Genomic DNA, 21,495 nt, shown 5'->3' on the forward strand with positions numbered 1-21,495 from the left:
ATCCCGACTTGGATCTGAATCTTTTTACTTGTTCCGTCTCATTCGGTGACTGTGGCGATGGTGACATGGTTGTCATGTGCTCGTTGTCGTTGGTAGTTACTACGTTGGCCTGGTACCAGAGTCTTCTCTGTCTCGATCTTGTCTCGATCTTGACCGAGGTATTCGAGCTTTTTTTCAGTGCTAGCTTCCTTCTCTTGTGTCTTCTTCTTTTGCTGGTATAGCTCTCGCTTCAATTCATCGTTCTGTCTTTGTGGAATCATTATCGTGTCCTTGTACCTCGAGCGTATTGTGGTTTGAATACCATTATTTTCCCTCGACGTTTGATTGTGCCCTGCGATGATGTTGGCCCAGCTTACCTCGCGCTGGGTGTTGTCGTGTGCCACGCCTGTTGCTGGTATGCGGGCGTTGCTCTGTTCTCTTTCCCTCGATCTCGATCCCGACTTGGATCTGAATCTTTTTACTTGTTCCGTCTCATTCGGTGACTGTGGCGATGGTGACATGGTTGTCATGTGCTCGTTGTCGTTGGTAGTTACTACGTTGGCCTGGTACCAGAGTCTTCTCTGTCTCGATCTTGTCTCGATCTTGACCGAGGTATTCGAGCTGTTTTTCAGTGCTAGCTTCCTTCTCTTGTGTCTTCTTCTTTTGCTGGTATAGCTCTCGTTTCAATTCATCGTTCTCTCTTCGCAAAGTAATTATCGTGTCCTCGTACCTCGAGCGTATTGTGGTTTGAACGCCATTATTTTCCCTCGGCGTTTGATTGTACCCTGCGATGATGTTGGCCCAGCTTACCATGCGCTGGGTGTTGTTGTGTTCCACGCCCGTTGCCGGTATCTGGGGCATGCTCTGTTCTCTTTCCCTCGATCCCGACTTGGATCTGAATCTTTTTACTTGTTCCGTCTCATTCGGTGACTGTGGCGATGGTGACATGGTCGTCATGTGCTCGTTGTCGTTGGTAGTTACTACGTTGGCCTGGTACCAGAGTCTTCTCTGTCTCGATCTTGTCTCGATCTTGACCGAGGTATTCGAGCTGTTTTTCAGTGCTAGCTTCCTTCTCTTGTGTCTTCTTTTGCTGGTATAGCTCTCGCTTCAATTCATCGTTCTCTCTTCGCAAAATCATTATCGTGTCCTCGTACCTCGAGCGTATTTCGGTTTGAACACCATTATTTTCCCTCGACGTTTGATTGTGCCCTGCGATGATGTTGGCCCAGCTTACCTAGCGCTGGGTGTTGTCGTGTTCCACGCCTGTTGCTGGTATGCGGGCGTTGCTCTGTTCTCTTTCCCTCGATCTCGATCCCAACTTGGATCTGAATCTTTTTATCGGTTCCGTCTCATTCGTTGACTGTGGCGATGGTGACATGGTCATCATGTGCTCGTTGTCGTTGGTAGTTACTACGCTGGCCTGGTACCAGAATCTTCTCCGTCTCGATCTTGACCGCTCCCCGACTCTCATTGGTGGCGGGTCCGGTTTCGGCTTCCTTCGACAGTCTCCACTCGCCGTTTCATGGGGCATTCCGCCGAGCTTACATTTCTGCTCGCATTGGCGGTTGTTTGGATCAGCGTTGTGTTCTCCGCAGTTGTCACATAGTTAGTCGTTTGGATTACGGCAGAAGTCTTGTCTGTGTCCTACCTCCCCACAAGAGCTGTGTCCTAGCTCTCATGTTTGCGAACGTGCTCATTTACTAGTCGTCCGCACGTAAAATAAAACTTTCCCTTGCATGCAACACTGCATCAAATCAACGGCAGCCATGATTGTGCTCGGTTTTTGCTAAGTATTGACAAGGTTGGCTGAGGTGACTGAAACACCTGCACCCTCCTGTCACTAACCTGTGTTTTGTTCAATTTCAGAAATCTCTCGGCTCAACTTGGCTGCTGGCTCTATCCTACTAAAATGACCGCCGAAGAAAGGGGAGCGCTGCAAGATTGAAAAGGCGGCTTCTGGCACAACGAATTGACTGTGGAACTGCATCGGCACGTTATCCAAATCTGCACATTTAGGAATATAGTGGCACTTTCTAACCGCTGACGTAGCGCAGCGCACCTTTTTATGAATATTTCGCGAGATCGGCATAATTTGGCATTTCTTGACCTCTCGCTGCAACGATGTCTGGAGCTCTGCTCGCGCAGATTTTCGCGCCTGCCTGGATGAAAGTTTTGTGGTAAGTGAGAATTATATGCACATATGTTGGGGTTTCCTTTAAAGCGTACCGTGTTAAAAGCTAGTGTTATGAAAAGCGAAGCTGTGCAGCCTTTAGCTTTATGCTGCAAATGTAATCGACTTAAATACTGATTACAGTGTTTGGTGCTTTTCATTATAGTTGTAAATATACATTGTTCAAATGGACCTTACAAGTGTTTAGAGTATTGTTGCATCTCGTGGGGTAAAATATTTCTTGTCTGTTTTGGCACGTACTCGATGAAACCAGACCATATTCTGGGTTTTCTCGTGCCGAAACTGCCATTCGAAAACGAAGCATCGCATAGTGCAGTAGGCGTGACTGTTTGGCACGTACTCGATGAAACCAGAGCAGATTCTGGGTTTTCTCGTGCCAGAACTACCAAACGATAATGAGCCGCAGAGTCGTGAGATAGCTCTCATGTTTGCGAACGTGCTCGTTTGTAGTGGTTCTCACGTAAAATTAAAGCTTTCCCTTGCATGCAACATTGCATCAAATCGACGGCAGGCATAATTGTGCTCGGTTGCTCTTGCTAAGTATTGACATGGCTAGCTGAGGTGACTGAAACACCTGCACCCTCCTGTCACTAACCTGTGTTTTGTTCAATTTCAGAAATCTCTAGGATCAGCTTGGCTGCTGGCTCGCCCCAACTAAAATGACCGCCAAAGAAAAGGGAGCGCTGCAAGACTGAAAAGGTGGCTTCTAGCACAACGGTTTGACAGTGGAACTGCATCGGCACGATATCCAGATCTGCACATTTATTAGGAATACAGTGGCACTTTCTAACTGCTTAAGTTACCGCAGCGCAACCTTTTTATGAATATTTCGCGAGATCGGTATATGGCATTTCTTGACCTCCTGCTGCAACGATGTCGGGAACACTGCTCGCGCAGATTTTCGCGCCTGCCTGGATGAAAGTTTTGTGGTAAGTGAGAATTATATGCACATATCTTAGGGTTTCCTTTAAAGCGTACCGTGTTAACAGCTAGTGTTATCAAAGGTGAAGCTGTGCAGCCTATAGCTTTATGCTGCAAATGTAATCGACTTAAATACTCCTTACTGAGTCTGCTGCTTTTTCTTATAGTTGTAAATTCACATTGTTCAAACGCACCTTACAAGTCTGTAGAGTATTGTTGCATCTTGTGGGGAAAATATTTCTTGTCTGTTTCGGCACAGAGGTTGCTTCTCTTAATTCGGATACAATGACAGTTCCATTGAGCCGTGAGTGTTGCTTGTAGCCATTTTTCTCTTTACTTAGCCTCGGCAAGTTGTTCGCTTGGGGTCTGCGTGATCTTGGCTTCTCTCGCAGGGTACTTAGGCTTCTTGCGAGTATTATCTCTTTCATCTAGCGTGTGGATGCGATGACTGAATCTTTCTCCGGATTGAGTCATATTGTTCTGTAGGGCCTAAATCTGGTTGTCCATTTCGCTCTTCAGATTGAAACCCAGTCTGTATCATCTGGGTTATCGTGTTTTGCATATTCTGTGTTACCAGGAACATTGTGGTTTCTATAATGGCGGTCACACTGCGGTGATGCGGTCGTCAAGTGTCTTCATGTCGTTCTGGGTTATCACTGCTTGGTTTGACAGTGTTGCTGGCTTTGGTTCTGTTGCTGAGGATGGTGGTCGTGGGGATGAAGGTTGCGGTAGTGGTGCTTGCGATTGCTGGCCTTTTTCTCTTGGCAGTTGTTCTATTTCTCGCACGGGGTGTTCGAGCTGTTTTTCAGTGCTAGCTTCCTCCTCTTGTGTCTTCTTCTTTTGCTGGTATAGCTCTCGCTTCAATTCATCGTTCTGTCTTTGTAGAATCATTATCGTGTCCTCGTACCTCGAGCGTATTGTGGTTTGAATACCATTATTTTCCCTCGACGTTTGATTGTGCCCTGCAATGTTGTTGGCCCAGCTTACCTCGCGCTGGGTGTTGTCGTTTTCCACGCCCGTTGCCGGTATCCAGGGGATGCTCTGTTCTCTTTCCCTCGATTTCGATCCCGACTTGGATCTGAATCTTTTTATTTGTTCCGTCTCATTCGGCGACTGTGGCGATGGTGACATGGTCATCATGTGCTCGTTGTCGTTGGTAGTTACTACGCTGGCCTGGTACCAGAATCTTCTCTGTCTCGATCTTGTCTCGATCTTGACCGAGGTATTCGAGCTGTTTTTCAGTGCTAACTTCCTTCTCTTGTGTCTTCTTCTTTTGCTGGTATAGCTCTCGCTTCAATTCATCGTTCTGTCTTTGTAGAATCATTATCGTGTCCTCGTACCTCGAGCGTATTGTGGTTTGAATACCATTATTTTCCCTCGACGTTTGATTGTGCCCTGCAATGTTGTTGGCCCAGCTTACTTCGCGCTGGGTGTTGTCGTTTTCCACGCCCGTTGCCGGTATCCGGGGGATGCTCTGTTCTCTTTCCCTCGATTTCGATCCCGACTTGGATCTGAATCTTTTTATTTGTTCCGTCTCATTCGGCGACTGTGGCGATGGTGACATGGTCATCATGTGCTCGTTGTCGTTGGTAGTTACTACGCTGGCCTGGTACCAGAATCTTCTCTGTCTCGATCTTGTCTCGATCTTGACCGAGGTATTCGAGCTGTTTTTCAGTGCTAGCTTCCTTCTCTTGTGTCTTCTTCTTTTGCTGGTATAGCTCTCGCTTCAATTCATCGTTCTGTCTTTGTAGAATCATTATCGTGTCCTCGTACCTCGAGCGTATTGTGGTTTGAATACCATTATTTTCCCTCGACGTTTGATTGTGCCCTGCAATGTTGTTGGCCCAGCTTACCTCGCGCTGGGTGTTGTCGTTTTCCACGCCCGTTGCTGGTATCCGGGGGATGCTCTGTTCTCCGTCCCTCGATTTCGATCCCGACTCTGATCTGCATCTTTTTATTTGTTCCGTCTCATTCGGCGACTGTGGCGATGGTGACATGGTCATCATGTGCTCGTTGTCGTTGGTAGTTACTACGCTGGCCTGGTACCAGAATCTTCTCTGTCTCGATCTTGACCGAGGTATTCGAGCTGTTTTTCAGTGCTAGCTTCCTTCTCTTGTGTCTTCTTTTGCTGGTATAGCTCTCGCTTCAATTCATCGTTCTGTCTTCGCAGAATCATTATCGTGTCCTCGTACCTCGAGTGTATTGTGGTTTGAACGCCATTATTTTCCCTCTACGTTTGATCATGCCCTGCGATGATGTTGGCCCAGCTTACCTTGCGCTGGTTGTTGTCCGTGTTCCACGCCCGTTGCCGGTATCCGGGGGATGCTTTGTTCTCTTTCCCTCGATCTTGATCCCGACTTGGATCTGAATCTTTTTATCTGTTCTGTCTCATTCGGTGACTGTGGCGATGGTGACATGGTCATCATGTGCTCGTTGTCATTGGTAGTTACTACGTTGGCCTGGTACCAGAATCTTCTCTGTCTCGTTCTTGACCGAGGTATTCGAGCTGTTTTTCAGTGCTAGCTTCCTTCTCTTCTTTCTTCTTTTTTTGCTGGTATAGCTCTCGCTTCAATTCATCGTTCTGTCTTTGTGGAATCATTATCGTGTCCTTGTACCTCGAGCGTATTGTGGTTTGAATACCATTATTTTCCCTCGACGTTTGATTGTGCCCTGCGATGATGTTGGCCCAGCTTGCCTCGCGCTGGGTGTTGTCGTGTTCCACGCCCGTTGCTGGTATCCGGGGGTGCTCTGTTCTCTTTCCCTCGATCTCGATCCCGACTTGGATCTGAATCTTTTTATTTGTTCCGTCTCATTCGGTGACTGTGGCGATGGTGACATGGTCGTCATGTGCTCGTTGTCGTTGGTAGTTACCACGTTGGCCTGGTACCAGAGTCTTCTCCGTCTCGATCTTGACCGAGGTATTCGAGCTTTTTTTCAGTGCTAGCTTCCTTCTCTTGTTTCTTCTTTTTTTGCTGGTATAGCTCTCGCTTCAATTCATCGTTCTGTCTTCGCAGAATCATTATCGTGTCCTCGTACCTCGAGCGTATTGTGGTTTGAACGCCATTATTTTCCCTTCACGTTTGATTGTGCCCTGTGATGGCATTGGCCCACCTTACCTTGCGCTGGGTGTTGTTGTGTTCCACGCCCGTTGCCGGTATCCGGGGGATGCTCTGTTCTCTTTCCCTCGATCCCGACTTGGATCTGAATCTTTTTATCGGTTCCGTCTCATTCGGTGACTGTGGTGATGGTGACATGGTCATCATCTGCTCGTTGTCGTTGGTAGTTACTACGCTGGCCTGGTACCAGAATCTTCTCTGTCTCGATCTTCACCGAGGTATTCGAGCTGTTTTTCAGTGCTAGCTTCCTTCTCTTGTGTCTTGTTCTTTTGCTGGTATAGCTCTCGCTTCAATTCATCGTTCCGTCTTTGTAGAATCATTATCGTGTCCTCGTACCTCGAGCGTATTGTGGTTTGAATACCATTATTTTCCCTCGACGTTTGATTGTGCCCTGCGATGATGTTGGCCCAGCTTACCTCGCGCTGGGTGTTGTCGTGTTCCACGCCCGTTGCCGGTATCCGGGAGATGCTCTGTTCTCTTTCCCTCGATCCCGACTTGGATCTGAATCTTTTTATCGGTTCCGTCTCATTTGGTGACTGGCGATGGCGACATGGTCATCATGTGCTTGTTGTCGTTGGTAGTTACTACGCTGGCCTGGTACCAGAATCTTCTCTGTCTCAATCTTGACCGCTCCCCGACTCTCATTGGTGGCGGGACCGGTTTCGCCGTTTCATGGGGCATTCCGCAGAACTTAAATTTCGGCTCACATTGGTGGTTGTTTGGATCAGCGTTGTGTTCTCCGCAGTTGTCACATAGTTAGTCGTTTGGATTACGGCAGACGTCTTGTCTGTGTCCTACCTCCCCGCAAGAGCTGTGTCCTAGCTCTCATATTTGCGAACGCGCTCATTCACTAGTCGTCCGCACGTAAAATAAAACTTTCCCTTGCATGCAACAGTGCATCAAATCAACGGCAGCCATGATTGTGCTCGGTTCTTGCTATGTATTGACATGGTTAGCTGAGGTGACTGAAACACCTGCACCCTCCTGTCACTAACCTGCGTTTTGTTCAATTTCAGAAATCTCTCGGCTCAGCTTGGCTGCTGGCTCTATCCTACTAAAATGACCGCCAAAGAAAAGGGAGCGCTGCAAGATTGAAAAGGTGGCTTCTGGCACAACGATCTACAGTGGATCTGCATCGGCACGTTATCCAGATTTGCACATTTATTAGGAATATAGTGGTACTTTCTAACCGCTGACGTAGCGCAGCGCACCTTTTTATGAATATTTCGCGAGATCGGCATAATTTGGCATCTCTTGACCTCTCACTGCAACGATGTCGGGAACTCTGATCGCGCAGATTTTCGCGCCTGCCTGGATGAAAGTTTTGTGGCAAGTGATAATTATATGCACATCTTGGCGTTTTTTTTTAAAGCGTACCGCTTTAACCACTGCCGTTATGAAAGGCGAAGCTTTATGCTCCAAATGTAATCGACTTAAAGACTCCTTACTGAGTCTGCTGCTTTTTCTTGTAGTTGTAAATTCACATTGTTCAAACGGACCTTACAAGTCTGTAGAGTATTGTTGCATCTTGTGGGGTAAGATATTTCTTAAGTGTTTGGCCACGTACTCGATGAAACCAGACCATATTCTGGGTTTTCTGACTTGAGTGTATTGCAGCATGAGTGGAGTCGCCCCTGGTTTGCTGTCACCTGCAGATTGTCTGCCCTGCTGCCCCGGACTACGATCGAGCCACCCCAGGCAATGGTGATGCTGTGGCCAGTTCGGCATCGCGACTTTGGCGGCTGCCTGTATCCGGCTCACAACCCTCGGCGGCAGAGAAAAGAGCGGCTGGCCACCAACAGCTACTGCAGCCCTCGCCAGGTGCATGACAGTGCGAGCAACGCTTGCTCGTGCCGACTACTGCGTCACCGTTTCCGGAGTCCTAACCTTTTAATCTGCCGTCAAGTCTGCAGAGCTGTGACCAGCAGATGCTAGCAGTGTACCCAAGGACAATGTCAGCTCACATGTTATGGACAGCTTGTGGACATTTCCTCAACGCAGCCACTGTTGCATTTACTACCTTGTTTGTGAAGCACACGTTGCTGTTAGACTGTGTGACATGTTTTGCCGTAGTATGTAGTGATTTAAAGTTTGGGGGATGTGGGGATGCACGACTCGCGCGTCCCCTGATATGTTGTTTTCTCGCATTGCTCCTGTGATCCAGCTTGACCGTGTGGCTTTATGCAACAGTCTGTATGCTTGCAGGGTAGTACAAGAGATGGCGCGAGTGTTACTCTGCTAACGCCACTTAACGGCGTGGTTACTTAGGCGCAAAGAGGTGAAGGCTTTCTCTGGCTCGGGATTTGCAAGTGGCACGGACATTCTGCGCATGCGCCAATCCATGCTTCTGCAAGACCGTCTCGCGAGGCCTACCCCAGAACAGACGAACACCATCATCGTGACTGCATGCGTGAACGACCAGTTGTTGGTGTCCAGCATGGGGTGAACATATTCGCTCGTTATCCGGTCATGTTTTGTGACTAGCACCTCGGCTAGCAGGCATTAGTCTACGTAAGGTGCAATTAATGGACTTGTGATTCAGAAAGGCTTTGACGAACCCTCTGTATTAACACAATGAACTGCAAATTACACCTCTCCATTGTGATTATGCAAAGTCCAATGTACAACATTTCAAGTAAACACTGATAAACCCACGCCAAACATGTGCGTAACCTCATTAAGAAACAGACTTAAGCAATAATTGCTAAATAGTTCAATAAATCATCGGAATTAACCCAGCGATAAACATCAAGGCCGCATTTTTCAGCTTTGCTGGCTTTCCATCTGTTTGGGGTGCATTGGCGTCGCTTCTTCAAGTGCGCTGGTTAACTCGGTGTGGGTGCGTGGTGGTCCTAATTTGTTCGAGTGGTCCCGCATGTGGAACATGTTCCTCCAGAATAATAGCAACGTGCACCAGTACTTTGCAATGATTTCTTATGAGTAGGAATGGTGTGTTGCAGTTCGCATTTATGTTGACTGCAACAAAATCGGCTCCAAAGCTCTCCACCGTTTCCACCAGTGGACACAGAAAGAAGTTCAATAACATAATCATTAGAAGCAGTGATGAGCGGCTGATTGCGCTTGTCCACGTTTAGTCCTGTGTTAATCGAGTTTGTTGTTACCGGCTAAGTAGATTGAGCTTACTATTGAGACGAAGAATGACAGGTGGTAAATACGTCATTGTGGCCTCAATACAGCCAGTACAAGACGTTGGCCTTCAGAACAATACACATGTATAATGTCCCATTGTTCCTGCCCCTTAACCTACAAGATTCTAAGTGCGTCCACTGTGTGGCATTTGTAATATTGTGTCCTCATTAATGGCAAGTTTTGGATCAATGAGTGCTGTAACTCCACAATTGTGTTAACAAAGTGTAATTTCAAAAAGTGCTTGTAGCAGCATTTGTACGATGTGACAATAAATACTTGTAAAGCGCTTGCTGAGGAAGTGGCTGCTTCTTACTGGCCTTCAGCAAGGCTTTCATTATTGCCAAGCGGGAATCTGGATTTCATGGCAGTATTATGGGTCCTTGCCATCCAGACTGCAGAACAGGCTGATTCGCAGCAATGACATCCGTCGAAGTGTGTGCATATTGTTTGTGCATGACAAAAGCCATCTTGTGCACCTGACTAGTGTGCCGCAACTGCTTTGTGAGATTGCGCCTTGCTGGATCACTCTAGGTTCGGCAGGTTGAAAGACATAACATGTTATGGGCAAGACAACAACAGCCATGCTTAGGAAACGAAAGGAGGGTTCACTAATCAAGCTTTGCTTAAAAAATATGGATGCAGCTGCCGTACCAAGAGAGTATGTTATCCTTTGAATTGCAGCTAGCCTTTCAATGCAAGGAGATGCTAATGTCTGGGTCTGTGGTTTCTAATGTCTCTGGTAAACGGGGAAGCTAAAAAGTGCTGACAAAGATAGTTATCCTGTGACGTGATCATGCAATCGCTATCACGTTACGTGCACACAAGTGCCACTTGGCCAGCTTGTAGACATCTGCACGCCCCAGTAAATGGATTGCGATCCCTGCTGGGCTTTTTCCACCATTCATAATCCATAATGCTATTGATATTCCATCAATGCGCATGCATGGGTGAGATGACACTGAGCCCAAAAGGTATGCTTAAAGTTGAGGCTATGTTTAATAGGCCCTCTCACTGTTCAGTGTGTAGGTAGCCAAGATAATCGTGTCTCCCAAGTATTATTACACCATAACCACAGAATATGCAAACAAAACCCCGTGAGCCTTTTTTTCAGAGTAAACTTTTCCCACTAATGTGCCATCACATGCAACTGGAGCCAACAGTCTAAGAATAGAATTCAGCAGCACAAAGTGCGTTAACTATCATGACATGCAGCAGGCGTGGCTATGTTTGGAAATGCGCCACACTATAATCAAGTGTGACAATAGGATTGAGCCGGAACGTCATGAGATAACAGTGATGTTGGCTTCGATATGAAAAATCAGGGAAATAGTTGGTGAGCATTGCTCAAGCCATTAAGAGGGCTCCACTCTAGAGAGGGTAAGTCATCGTTTCAGATGTTTTTCAGATGAGTCTTTCAGATGTTTAAGCACTGCTAGTTCTTTATAATCGCGCTTTTCCATTTACTGTGTGGTCAATTGGAGCTCTTCGCTGCATTGCAGTGGGATGAACAAGGTGATTTACTGTGCTGTGGCATGTTCCTTGCAGTTAAGCTAAGGACAAAGGGGCACAGTGGTTACTGTATGTGTGGTTACCGTATGTATGAAGCCGGTGAACTCGATGAGGCACAACTTGTGCATGGCGAAGAAGCAGGCCCTCCGGTGAAGGCCTCATGCCAGTGTGGGGCAGGCTGCAGGTGAACACCCGCGCCGGCACCGCTGGGGCAACCTCGGGGCTCTGCAGAGCATAGGGCTGCAACGTGAATGGCTTGACACTGCGGGAACGGAGTGAATGCGTGTTAAGGATGCAGGAGTAAACACATTCCATGTTTAGTTTGGTGTGCACACTGGTTAATTATTGATTCAAACAGACTAATAAATGTTGCTTGAAGTACAATTTCACGGCCAACAGCAAGCTTGTGGCCATGTAGCAGTTGTCCAGGCTGCAGGGATGTCTTTTTCTATGAAAATTGAAATTTGTGTGCAACATTGCACATATATTGCAGTGAAGGGAAGTAATGAAAATTGATTTCAGCTGCAACTTCGTTACAGGCTCTATTGCAAATGACTGGTAACAGCTCCCACTCATTTGCACAGAAGCTTTCTTTGTAAACTAAGTGTTGGCAATCCTACCTAGTTACGTTTCGTACGCAGATGGAATCGTTGCAATTCTGCTTTTTCTACAATCTGGATAGCTCTGCCGAAGAAGGTGAGTGTCATGGTTGGAAGCTGCCACGTCCACAAGAATCCATCACTTTTAGTTTCTGCATCATACACATGCCGAGGCAAGCAATTTCTAAAATTGCATCTTTTGATGTAAGCATAGTCGGGGTATGCCTATACCACACCAAAAACCATTCTACAATGTGTCCTTCACAAGTACCAGTTGATGCTGCAACATGTAGGCAGGAATGTATAAGTGCTGTGTTGACTTCATCGGTCTTCATAACATGCTAAGGCATCATTGTCGGGACATGTTGAGTCTCAGCTTTGCCTTGATAAAATCCCTCGACACCTTTTGTAATGAAATACGTACAGTCGACCACACCCATATGTTGTTGCTACCTGATGCACTAATGATTGTGGTAAACCACATATATCCAAACTGCTTTCCTTTAAAATGCTGTTGCAAATGAAAATCGAAGGAACCATGGATTACGAATGCCTTAATGAAAAAAATAGAAAAAGGAACGAAACTATATGCGCAATTCATTAAAGCCAAGGATCCCGTGAAACTGTCTCAATATAAGAAAGTTCGCAATAACTTGAACAAAGAGCCACGTCAAGGTAAGGACGAATACTTCAGCTATTCGTTCTCAGGTAATTCTAGCATGAACCCTCGGCATTGATGGCATCCACTAGGTAAACTACTTGGACGTCACTACAACAGTGGTCCAAACTGCATTATGCGCGATGGTGCTGTGCTGACAAGGCAGGATTTGTCAAATTCCTTTAACGATTTCTTTGTGAATGTCACAAATACTTTATACTCTCCCATTAATTCAACAAACATGTCAATTCAAGCACCAGGAATCTCAATGTCGATGTTTGTCTCCTGCAACCGAAGATTAAATAATTTCTGTATTCAGAAATCTTAACAACTGTAGGGCATTAGATAATAGAAGTTTTCAAATAAAACTTCCAAAGTATGTGATTCATTTGTTAGCCCCAATCTTAACATACATATTCAACCTTTGTCGCAGTAGTGGAGTGTTTCCTAACCAGATGCAGATTGCAAAAGTTGTCGTGACACACAAAGGAGGCGACACTTCTGAATTTTCAAATGATTGGCCAACTTCTATTCTACCAGGAATTTCTAAAGGCACAAAGAAAATCATCAACACGAGAATAACACATTTTTTAGATAAGCGTTCCGTTTTGTTGAATGATCAGTTCGGTTTCAGACCAAAAAGATCCACTGAGTTGGCATTACTCAAGCGAAAGGAACTGATCATAAATGCAATTGAAAACAAGCTCCTTGTTCTCAGAATTTGTCGACTTCTCCAAAGGCTTTGATTTAATCAATCATGACTTATTGGTAAAAAAACTAAACCACTGTGGTATAAGAGGGATTCCCAATTCTTTATACGGTCATACCTCCAACATCGTAAACAAATTGTAGCACACAATGATGCTCTGTCTAAAAATTGGGCGTGCCGCAAGGCAGCATCTTAGGCCGTCTGTTGCTTTTAGTTTATTTAAACGATATATTTTACACTAAGCCACCGGTGAACCTTACTGCCTACACTGATGACCTTACAGCGCTCATTACGGGTAGTAGAGAAAATGACATCCTCTAAAGGTAATGCGTTTTTGTAATACATGTGTCAGTGGTCACAAGAAATTACAGGAAACTAAAGCTATGGTAAGTTGTGAAAGATATGCTGAGGTTTGGGAGCAACTATATTGAAATCGTGCATAGTATCAAATGTCTGTGAGTAACCTTCTCGGAACTGCTTAATTGGGATGCCCATATTAATAACATACGATAAAAAATAAGCAAAGTGAATGGAGTGCTATGTCATCAACGGTGTGTGCTATAAACAAGAAAAACTATTAATCTACAATGCTTTTTTGGTTCCACTACTTAACTACTGCCACACTGTTTGGTGCACAAGTACGAAGCCTAATTTATCCAAGATTATTGTTACTCAGAAACGTGCGATAAGATTAATTGCTAACATACCATGGTATGCCCACACAGGAAGCTATTATTCCGAGTTTAACATAATTCAAATGCCTAATCTTTATGCTTTCAGATTAATTATGTACTATGCAATATATTAGAACAAACGCAGATATGTTGACACTATTCAACATTCAAAGCCATGTGCCCATGTGCAATGTACGCCGTTGTACCGCTTGGTCTACACCGTTTTGTCGGACTGTGTACCGATTTCAATCAGGTGCCTATAAACTTCCCTGTTGCCTTGACACACTTGAACAGAATAACATGTCACTAGAAGAAATATCGAAAAATAAGTTAATTAGTGTTTTGCTGCTCTGTTTAATTCTTGCTGCTCCTGTTTAATATGGTGTTTAATTCTGTTTTCTGTATGTCGCACTATTGTTTCTTACACCACACAGTGTTAACAAATTCACTAAGGCTGTTCTCAATTTTGAACATATATTTTCTTACTAATCCGTGCTGTATTTTTGCCCTTGTACGTTCGCAAATTCAGAATGCATTCCAATGTTTCCAGTATTTCCTTGCGTTTGTCATGACTAAGGTGTTTCCTCGTCATACTGTCATGTGGGGCATAATTAGGTTTTATCAAGCTGCTGCATGCAGCTTTTAAAACCCTTACGTCCACTCTCATTCAATATTCTGTGGAAAGAGAGAAATAAAGATTGTTATTATTATTAAAAACCCAAAGAGACACGGCCGGGTGAGGTTACTGGCCTACCTGAACGTTCTGCCTTAAGCATCCCGATTAGAGCAATCTTCCTGGGCTCGCTGTGAGATTTTTGCTCCAGTTCTGATGACCAAATCTCTGACAGTGACCTGCACAGAATACGCCCAAGAGAATAATCTGAAATTTTCAATCATTGCAATCACTGCCTTATCACACGCCATGCACCCTCGAGCTATGTCCCTTGAGTAAACGAGCCCTTGGCACATAATCTGAAAACCTATGATGTTAATGTAGCCCATGTTTCAGCCCACTAGTTGCACCATTAACTAGGCAGATGTAAAGATGGGATGTGAAAGAGAATTGATCGTTAGCAAAAAAAGGCTTTTCATTTCCAATGCACTTCCGGAACATGTGGCAGCCTGAATATGCCATTGAATTCCACCAGGCTTCGATCGTTGCCAAGGATTGAAGGTGGTATCGGATTCCCTTGTTATCAGACTAGAGAAAACGCTGGATGGCAACTATCGGATTCTTCCACCTGCGTATGCGCAATGCCGCCGTTTTGAGCCGTTTTGTGTTGTGAACAAGACTTCCGGCCATACGGAAGCACAACAGTCTAATTCTTATGCATTTGGTTAGCCTCCTTTCTTTTTTCTTGTAGCATGAACTCTAGATACAAGCAAATACGCAAGCAAGATACAAGTAGCCGCCTGATGCAACAGTGAATTTGAATTTTATTATCCTGTGTTGCATGTTAATGTGAGTAAAAAAGTGAAGATGGCAAAAATCTACTTATGATTCTTGTGGGTTAAATTGGTAGGTCACATAGATTTGATAGAAACCAGCAGCAAAAATTACAACACTGATCTGGTCCAAAACTTGTAGTTAATGAAGACAAATGCATATGCCTCAAGAAAACACATTTGGAATTTATTTGAGGCCTCTACATACGTAGCCCCATTTTGAGTGAACCTATCCAATTATAACTACATTAAAGGGCATGCCAGAACAATGCCACTGTGATGTAAGGTTTTTTTAGAGCCCAGTTCTTGATCGCCTGTCGGTGTCCCTCGGAGTTACCAGGCGAGCACAGTGAATATTTAAAGAAAATGTGGACCACAGCTGGGGATGAAAGATGGCGATAGCAGAGTACAATGAGGAAAGCAGAGGGGGAGGATATTGCGAAAGCGTGAGAAAGGCCTTCTGCCGCATAAGATAAGCTCTGCGGTTGTGAGTGCTACAAGAGGGTCTAGTTCTCCATTGGCCTGCAGTGAGCTTGTCCACCTATACCATTTGTGGAAACAACACTGCATGAGCAAAGTCTGTCTGCAGCAGCTGCTGTGAATGGCGCCTGCACATCATCCACACACTGCCTCTCGCAATCTCTTGATCCATGAGTCAGTCGTGCCACAATTCATGCCCTTCGCAATGTACAGCACAAGGCAGATTCTCTGTGCAATCGAAATGTTTTCATTTTACTCGAAATGAAAACGTGTTTACAGCTGCGCTCATATTTTGCATTGGGGGGTATTGTAATCATAGGTGAAGTTTTTTTCTGTTGATTTCATTATTTTCATCTCTACACCATTCCAAACTGGCCAATACTGGTGATAGGGCGGGTTAAATGCAGCCTGAACTTGCGAAGTTCTAAAGATGTTGGCATTCAGATAGAATTGTTACACTACTCAGGCCTTTTGTGAAAAATGGGTCTATCTGTTCCCGTATACAGAAAGAGCTCTGACTTAATCAGTGATCCTTACGAGATTTCCAGCTTCTAGTAACAATGATTCTGCAATGCAATGACTCCATTCTATTTGTGAGCTGATCTGCCACATTCAAGAATGCTCATGTGAGCGATCATAATGGGAAAAATATTAAGCTCCATCCCACAAAATATGGAAGCAGATATTTGTCGTCTAAAAGATATCTTGAACAGCAAATTCTTAAGTCTGTCCTGGTCAAGACCCTTTCTGGCTGTGGAAATCTACAGGTACTTTAGTAGGCCCTGGTAATGTTATAAGTTTGCGATCTTGAGAAGAACAAGCTTAAGAACACAATCCCATAATTGTTTAATAATGGCTTAGGAAACGCATTCTGGCTTTTATAAACGTTTTGACAAGAAAATTAGAATGTTACTATAAGTTCCCAGAATTCTGTTAAAATAGCTTTGGAAAGAATATGCAAGTTTTTATAGCTGTCCTTGCAGCAGCATTTATATGTCATCCTGCAGTGGTACGACAAGAAGCAATATTTCTGGCCACTTCAGCAACCATCCTAATGCAAGCTTCATTGTACATGGCACGTTAACATATAGAACTGAAAAATAAATAAAAGCATTACATGTATTACCCGGCAATACCCTGCATAAATTTTTTAACATTTAATAAATAGGCTTTTTGTGCAATGACTCGCCGAAAGCAAATGCCCATCATGTGCAGCAAAAAGCTACTGTCAGACCTTGCGAAAAAATGGCTTTACCGACTTGTAAAATAATGTATATTACGCAATTTGAAAATACAATAGAAAAGGTGACCACGTGAAATGAAGATGAAGCTGTGGTTGCCACAGTAATCCAGGTCTTTTCCCTATAGGGTACCACTAGCTGCCCACAGATGTTTGGACTGCTGGAGGCCTCAGGTGAAGGTTTTCCCTGCAATACAGCAGTAAAGAGAAGAGCAAGTAAGCCACAATTTATGATGAAGATGTGGAATTCGATATTTCAAATAGAAAACAATATGTGCCATTGCCTTGCTTTGGTCACATTTTATAAATTTAAGCACTCGTTTCTCTATTGATCCTATGCTCTATGATCCGAAGTATTTTGCAGATACGACATAAAAAAGCTAGTGTAGAATGATTACACTGGAAAATGGTTTAATCCGCAACACAGGCACGGTAGATCATTAGCAATGGTGATAGTTGCTGATGAAACCTATAATAAAAGAAAATATTACTGCTGTATTGTACCACATGTTCATAAAACCATTTCTAATGTTTTTCTATCAGAATGGCCTTCACTAATAAAAGGTATCGTCACATACCAAAAAAAAAATTTCAAATCCTGCACCTAGTTCTTGCAATACATTAGACGTGCACTGGAAGCTACACAGCAAAGCCCCCGAGGAAATATGTGTCGTGGTTCGTTGTGGTGGCCCGCAACAGACTGCACTACGCGGCACCCTGCTGCCATCTTGGAGGCCACACACAGCTGATGCAACTACATCCACAGCAAGGATTAAATTGTTTTTCTGTCCGAGATGGGGGGGGGGGGTACATTTTTCATATTAACTCAAAATTAGGCATGTAATCAGGACATAGCATATGTAGGCGATCTGCTTTCAATCGTGACATTGGAGAAGTGATTTTTCATTCCGCTTGACACAGAATTGTAAGTTCACTGCTGCATGCCGTGCTGTAATATTTGGGTCACATGTTCGCTGCAGCTTCTACAATAGATCTGCAATGTTTCCCCACTATGTTCACATTCTCCAGTAGAGCATTCCTTTCATCTCAGTACATTGCGTACGGCCACAAAAAGAGCGTCGCATGTAGTTTGGATAATTGATATGCAGTCTTAAATGATCATGCTGGTGCACGAGCAGGTTCTATTATTCAATAGAGAAGTAACACTTCCTCTTAACGGAATTGCTTGTTTAATGGCACATTTAATGGCGAAAAGTGCAGTGCCCGTTTCTTCAAAATGAGTGTGCAGCATTATTATGTAGTACTCATTTTAAAAATGCAGAATAATAGACATTGGGGGTGTGCTCCACCACTGGAAATGCTGGCACTGCTGTCGGCGAGACATAGCATGAGGGCTGCATCGGCTGCTTCAGAAGCACCAATCAAAGCGAGTTGAAAACCAAAGTTTCAAGTCCCAGCTGCGGTGCAGCTGTAATCAACTGGGGAGGTTTTCCCACTTCAGGTGTCTACTTGGCAACACTTGCAAGTGGTATAATAGGTAGTGGTTGCCTTTGAAAGTGTTGAGCACTACTGGATATAAGCAATGGTGCCAGGTGTCATCCTCACCAATAACATGACAAGCTGCGTGAAGCTTGGAGCACCAAACTTAAAACACGCAAGCAGCTATCGGCTCCAACTCTGGTGTACAGCAAGCACTTCCACGAGGAAGATTTCTGCTACGGCATTGGGGCTGCGATGTTCGCGGTGAGTAGTAGAAAGCATGCACTGAGACGCTCACCTGCGCGCGCTGCCTGGCCAATGTCATGAAGATTTGGTCTATGAACTTGTTGATGCTAGACATTGGCAAGTTCACTGGAATGGAAAGGGAATGGTAAGAAGCATATTAAAAAAATCATGGCATCTGCTCATATTTGTTAGCACCAAACGAAAAGAAATAAGAAGCAGGGGAAAATGTCTCGCTGAGAAGACCGATAAACATACAGTGTGATATAACTTGAGAAATATTGAAATGTGCACAAATTTAGAAGACTGAATTGTCGCAACGGCTGAAGTCGCCATAGGTGTCGGCGTTCCTAGTTACCACGAAATTATTTCTGAACATCTCCGATAGCATCCACGCAACAATAGTTGCTTGTGTACTGTCAAATGCTAATATTCTGCTGCCTAATGCTCACGTCACAGTGCATAGAACCGCTCGCAGCGAAAGCGAAACATTGTGCTCAGACGCCTTCAGATGCGCAGTCAGTCACCTTCCTTCTGCTAGGTTCCATTTTGTTCGATGGACAGTCCACCATAAGAACATACTTCACATAGTTGGCTGTCAGCGATTGCCAACCTATCACATAAGCAGCTCGTTTGAGCGACTGTGCTGCATCCCAGTGACTGTGCCCAGTGGGCGTTCACTGTACACACGCATTTAATGTAATGGGAAAAAGGAAAAAGGCAACAGAATGGTCAAGCACTGGCTTGGAACCATGTGGCTTACCTCGACTAGAAAAAAATGCCAGCCAGATGGTGTTGCGTTTCCATGAGAGAGCAATATGTGTGGCTGCTTTGCACCTGTTCATTGATTCACTGTTCTGTCGCATGTGCCCTACAAGAAGATAAAAAACAAATGTATAGCAGCATATAGGCTTTGGCAAGTATGTATAGGTAACAATGTAAGAAAATTGCATTTCATGACCTGCTTCGCACGTCAAGAAATGCTGAGCAGTCTAAAGTTGCAGCCTCATGTTTATTTGACATGTCAAGAGGCAGTATAATTTTTAACTGCACAAAATTGTAACGCTATGGAGCATATATCTGCTCTGGACACACAAAAGATGCATTACGAAGCACGTAATTGCGTAAATTTCAGAACGGAAGTGCTTTTTCGATTCATGACTGCAAACTAATAGACATTCAGGTGTTTAGAAACTACACTGTAGACTTTCGTTTATTTTTCACGTATGTATACCAGCCTACATTTCGTGAATGCTCGATATGAAATTGTAAGCATGAGTGACCGTGGGCTAGCACATATAGAAACAATTTGACGTGGACAAGCCTCGATTGAGGAAGTCAGGCATGTGAATTTTTTTTAAAATAAGGGGTCAGATTACCGCTTAATGAATCAATACAAGCTGGTGCATTGAGCCATACCATGATACCTCTGCACCTGAAGCAGATGCTGTTACTGCATTTTTTTGTAGACTGTAAAAAGCACTCAGTAATGCAATTGTTTTGTTACACTCTACAGATTGCAAAATTACACATGATGACTAAATCTCTACTTAAAGCACGCTAATGCTTTGACTTATTACAGGTAGTTGAGCTGCTTGCTCAGAATTATGTGGCACAACTCCATGTCAGCCAAGGCGCTTCCTCCTTTTAGTCTGAAAGCTACATAACAGCAATGGAGTAATATATTGCAAATATTTCAGGACGTTTGGAGCTGTGCGTTGTGTGTTGCCACCAGCGTGACCTAGGTCTTTGCACTGTTGAAGAACAGCAAAATAATTTTACTTATGAAAGTAAGTTGAATGTTATTTATCAATTGCCTGTGGGTGCTGCTTGAGCTTTTCGTATTATCTTCCAGTTCGTCAACTTCAACTGTCTTCAAGAGCGGGTACGTCTATACAGGCAGCTCCTCCATTTTGCACTCGCGGTTACTACCCAAGAGGTTCAAGATGGCCTCATCTTGCGATTTTAAGAGCAATGTCTTTCAAAATGCTGTGAGTGGCCACTGATATGTGCAGATCAAAGTTCTATATACTGATTTCCGATTCTTGATCATTAAAAAAAACTTTTCCACTGCCACAAAAGTTTTTGATGGATGGGATTAAATTTTGGCAACATCTTAATAAATGAAGATAAATTACTTAACTGGAAAAGAAAACTAGTATTTTTGAACACATGCATTGCAAAGACTGTGGCATGCACAATTATTTTTAACACTTAAGCAATGATGCAATTATTAGTTTGTAAAGAGGTGGAAAATACCAAATTTCTCATTTACCAAGTCAGTTATAACAGTTCCTTAGATGCATTACCTGTGTTACCATTATTCATGAGCAAACTAAAATAAAATGTACAAAGATGTGGAATCTTCTCGGTTGAATTGAGGATATCTTGACCAGTTTATTCTGCTAATTGGACACAAATGTACAAGATTTTAAGGTGTTCTTGCAAAATTTACACAGCAGACGATTTTATACTATCTTAAAAAGTTTTTTACTACATTCTAACTGTTCTGCAATGCCAATTTAGAAATCACTGAGAATTTTCACCTGTAAAAGAAAACATTGTACACATTTTCTTAAACTTTGTGAATAATTGCCTGGAAACTGCAGCTGTAAAAACATCTGCAGGCATTATTAGAATCAGAATTTCATTTTCAGCACAGTTCTGAATATGACTAGCATCCTCTGAAGCCTCTTGAACACCAGCTTATCTCCATGTAATACTCCCCAATTAAATGTATGATTTATTTGAGTTAAAACACATCAAACAAGAAAAAAGTCAAAAGCACAAGGATAAGTGCTGCATTAGTCCCAGTCTCCATACTTTCCATCTTTCACTGTGTGCTTCCTACATATCAAATCATGCATTATAGACTGATTGTGAAATAATTAAACAAATTTCTTTCAAGGCTATAGATTAGCCCTACATTTCTAACTTTGCTGATGCATTAAATATACCGCGCACAGCCACTTTTGTCTACAGACTATATACCGTATATGCCCGCATAATGTACGTACTTTTTTCACAACATGCCGAAGCAACGTTGGCGTTCACGATCATTACGCCAAGTAAATTTTATGGAGACATTTTCGAAACAGCAAGCAATCGAAAAGTACCACGTATACGACGGTAATAATTTG

General features: G+C 43.9%; 1 protein-coding gene across 8 annotated transcripts in view; it reads right to left on the minus strand.

Moving 5' to 3' along the window:
• LOC139050413 (uncharacterized) overlaps positions 1-21,495 on the minus strand; it is a 99,460-nt gene that overhangs the window by 76,411 nt on the left and 1,554 nt on the right. For 3 of the 8 annotated variants that reach the window (XM_070526756.1, XM_070526757.1, XM_070526753.1), the window contains exons 2-5: positions 19,119-19,226; positions 18,411-18,484; positions 16,743-16,859; positions 10,950-11,128 (exon numbers count right to left, since the gene is read on the minus strand). In XM_070526756.1, the coding sequence (XP_070382857.1) occupies positions 10,950-11,128; positions 16,743-16,859; positions 18,411-18,484; positions 19,119-19,221 (473 nt within the window). In that variant the 5' untranslated portion in view covers positions 19,222-19,226. Of the gene's footprint in view, positions 1-10,949; positions 11,129-14,260; positions 14,359-16,742; positions 16,860-18,410; positions 18,485-19,118; positions 19,227-21,495 lie in introns of all 8 variants that reach the window. The other 5 variants (XR_011508866.1, XR_011508865.1, XM_070526758.1 and 2 more) reach the window with 5 other exon arrangements.

Source organism: Dermacentor albipictus, chromosome 10, assembly GCF_038994185.2.
Source record: "Dermacentor albipictus isolate Rhodes 1998 colony chromosome 10, USDA_Dalb.pri_finalv2, whole genome shotgun sequence".
Taxonomy (NCBI): Eukaryota; Metazoa; Arthropoda; class Arachnida; order Ixodida; family Ixodidae; genus Dermacentor; species Dermacentor albipictus.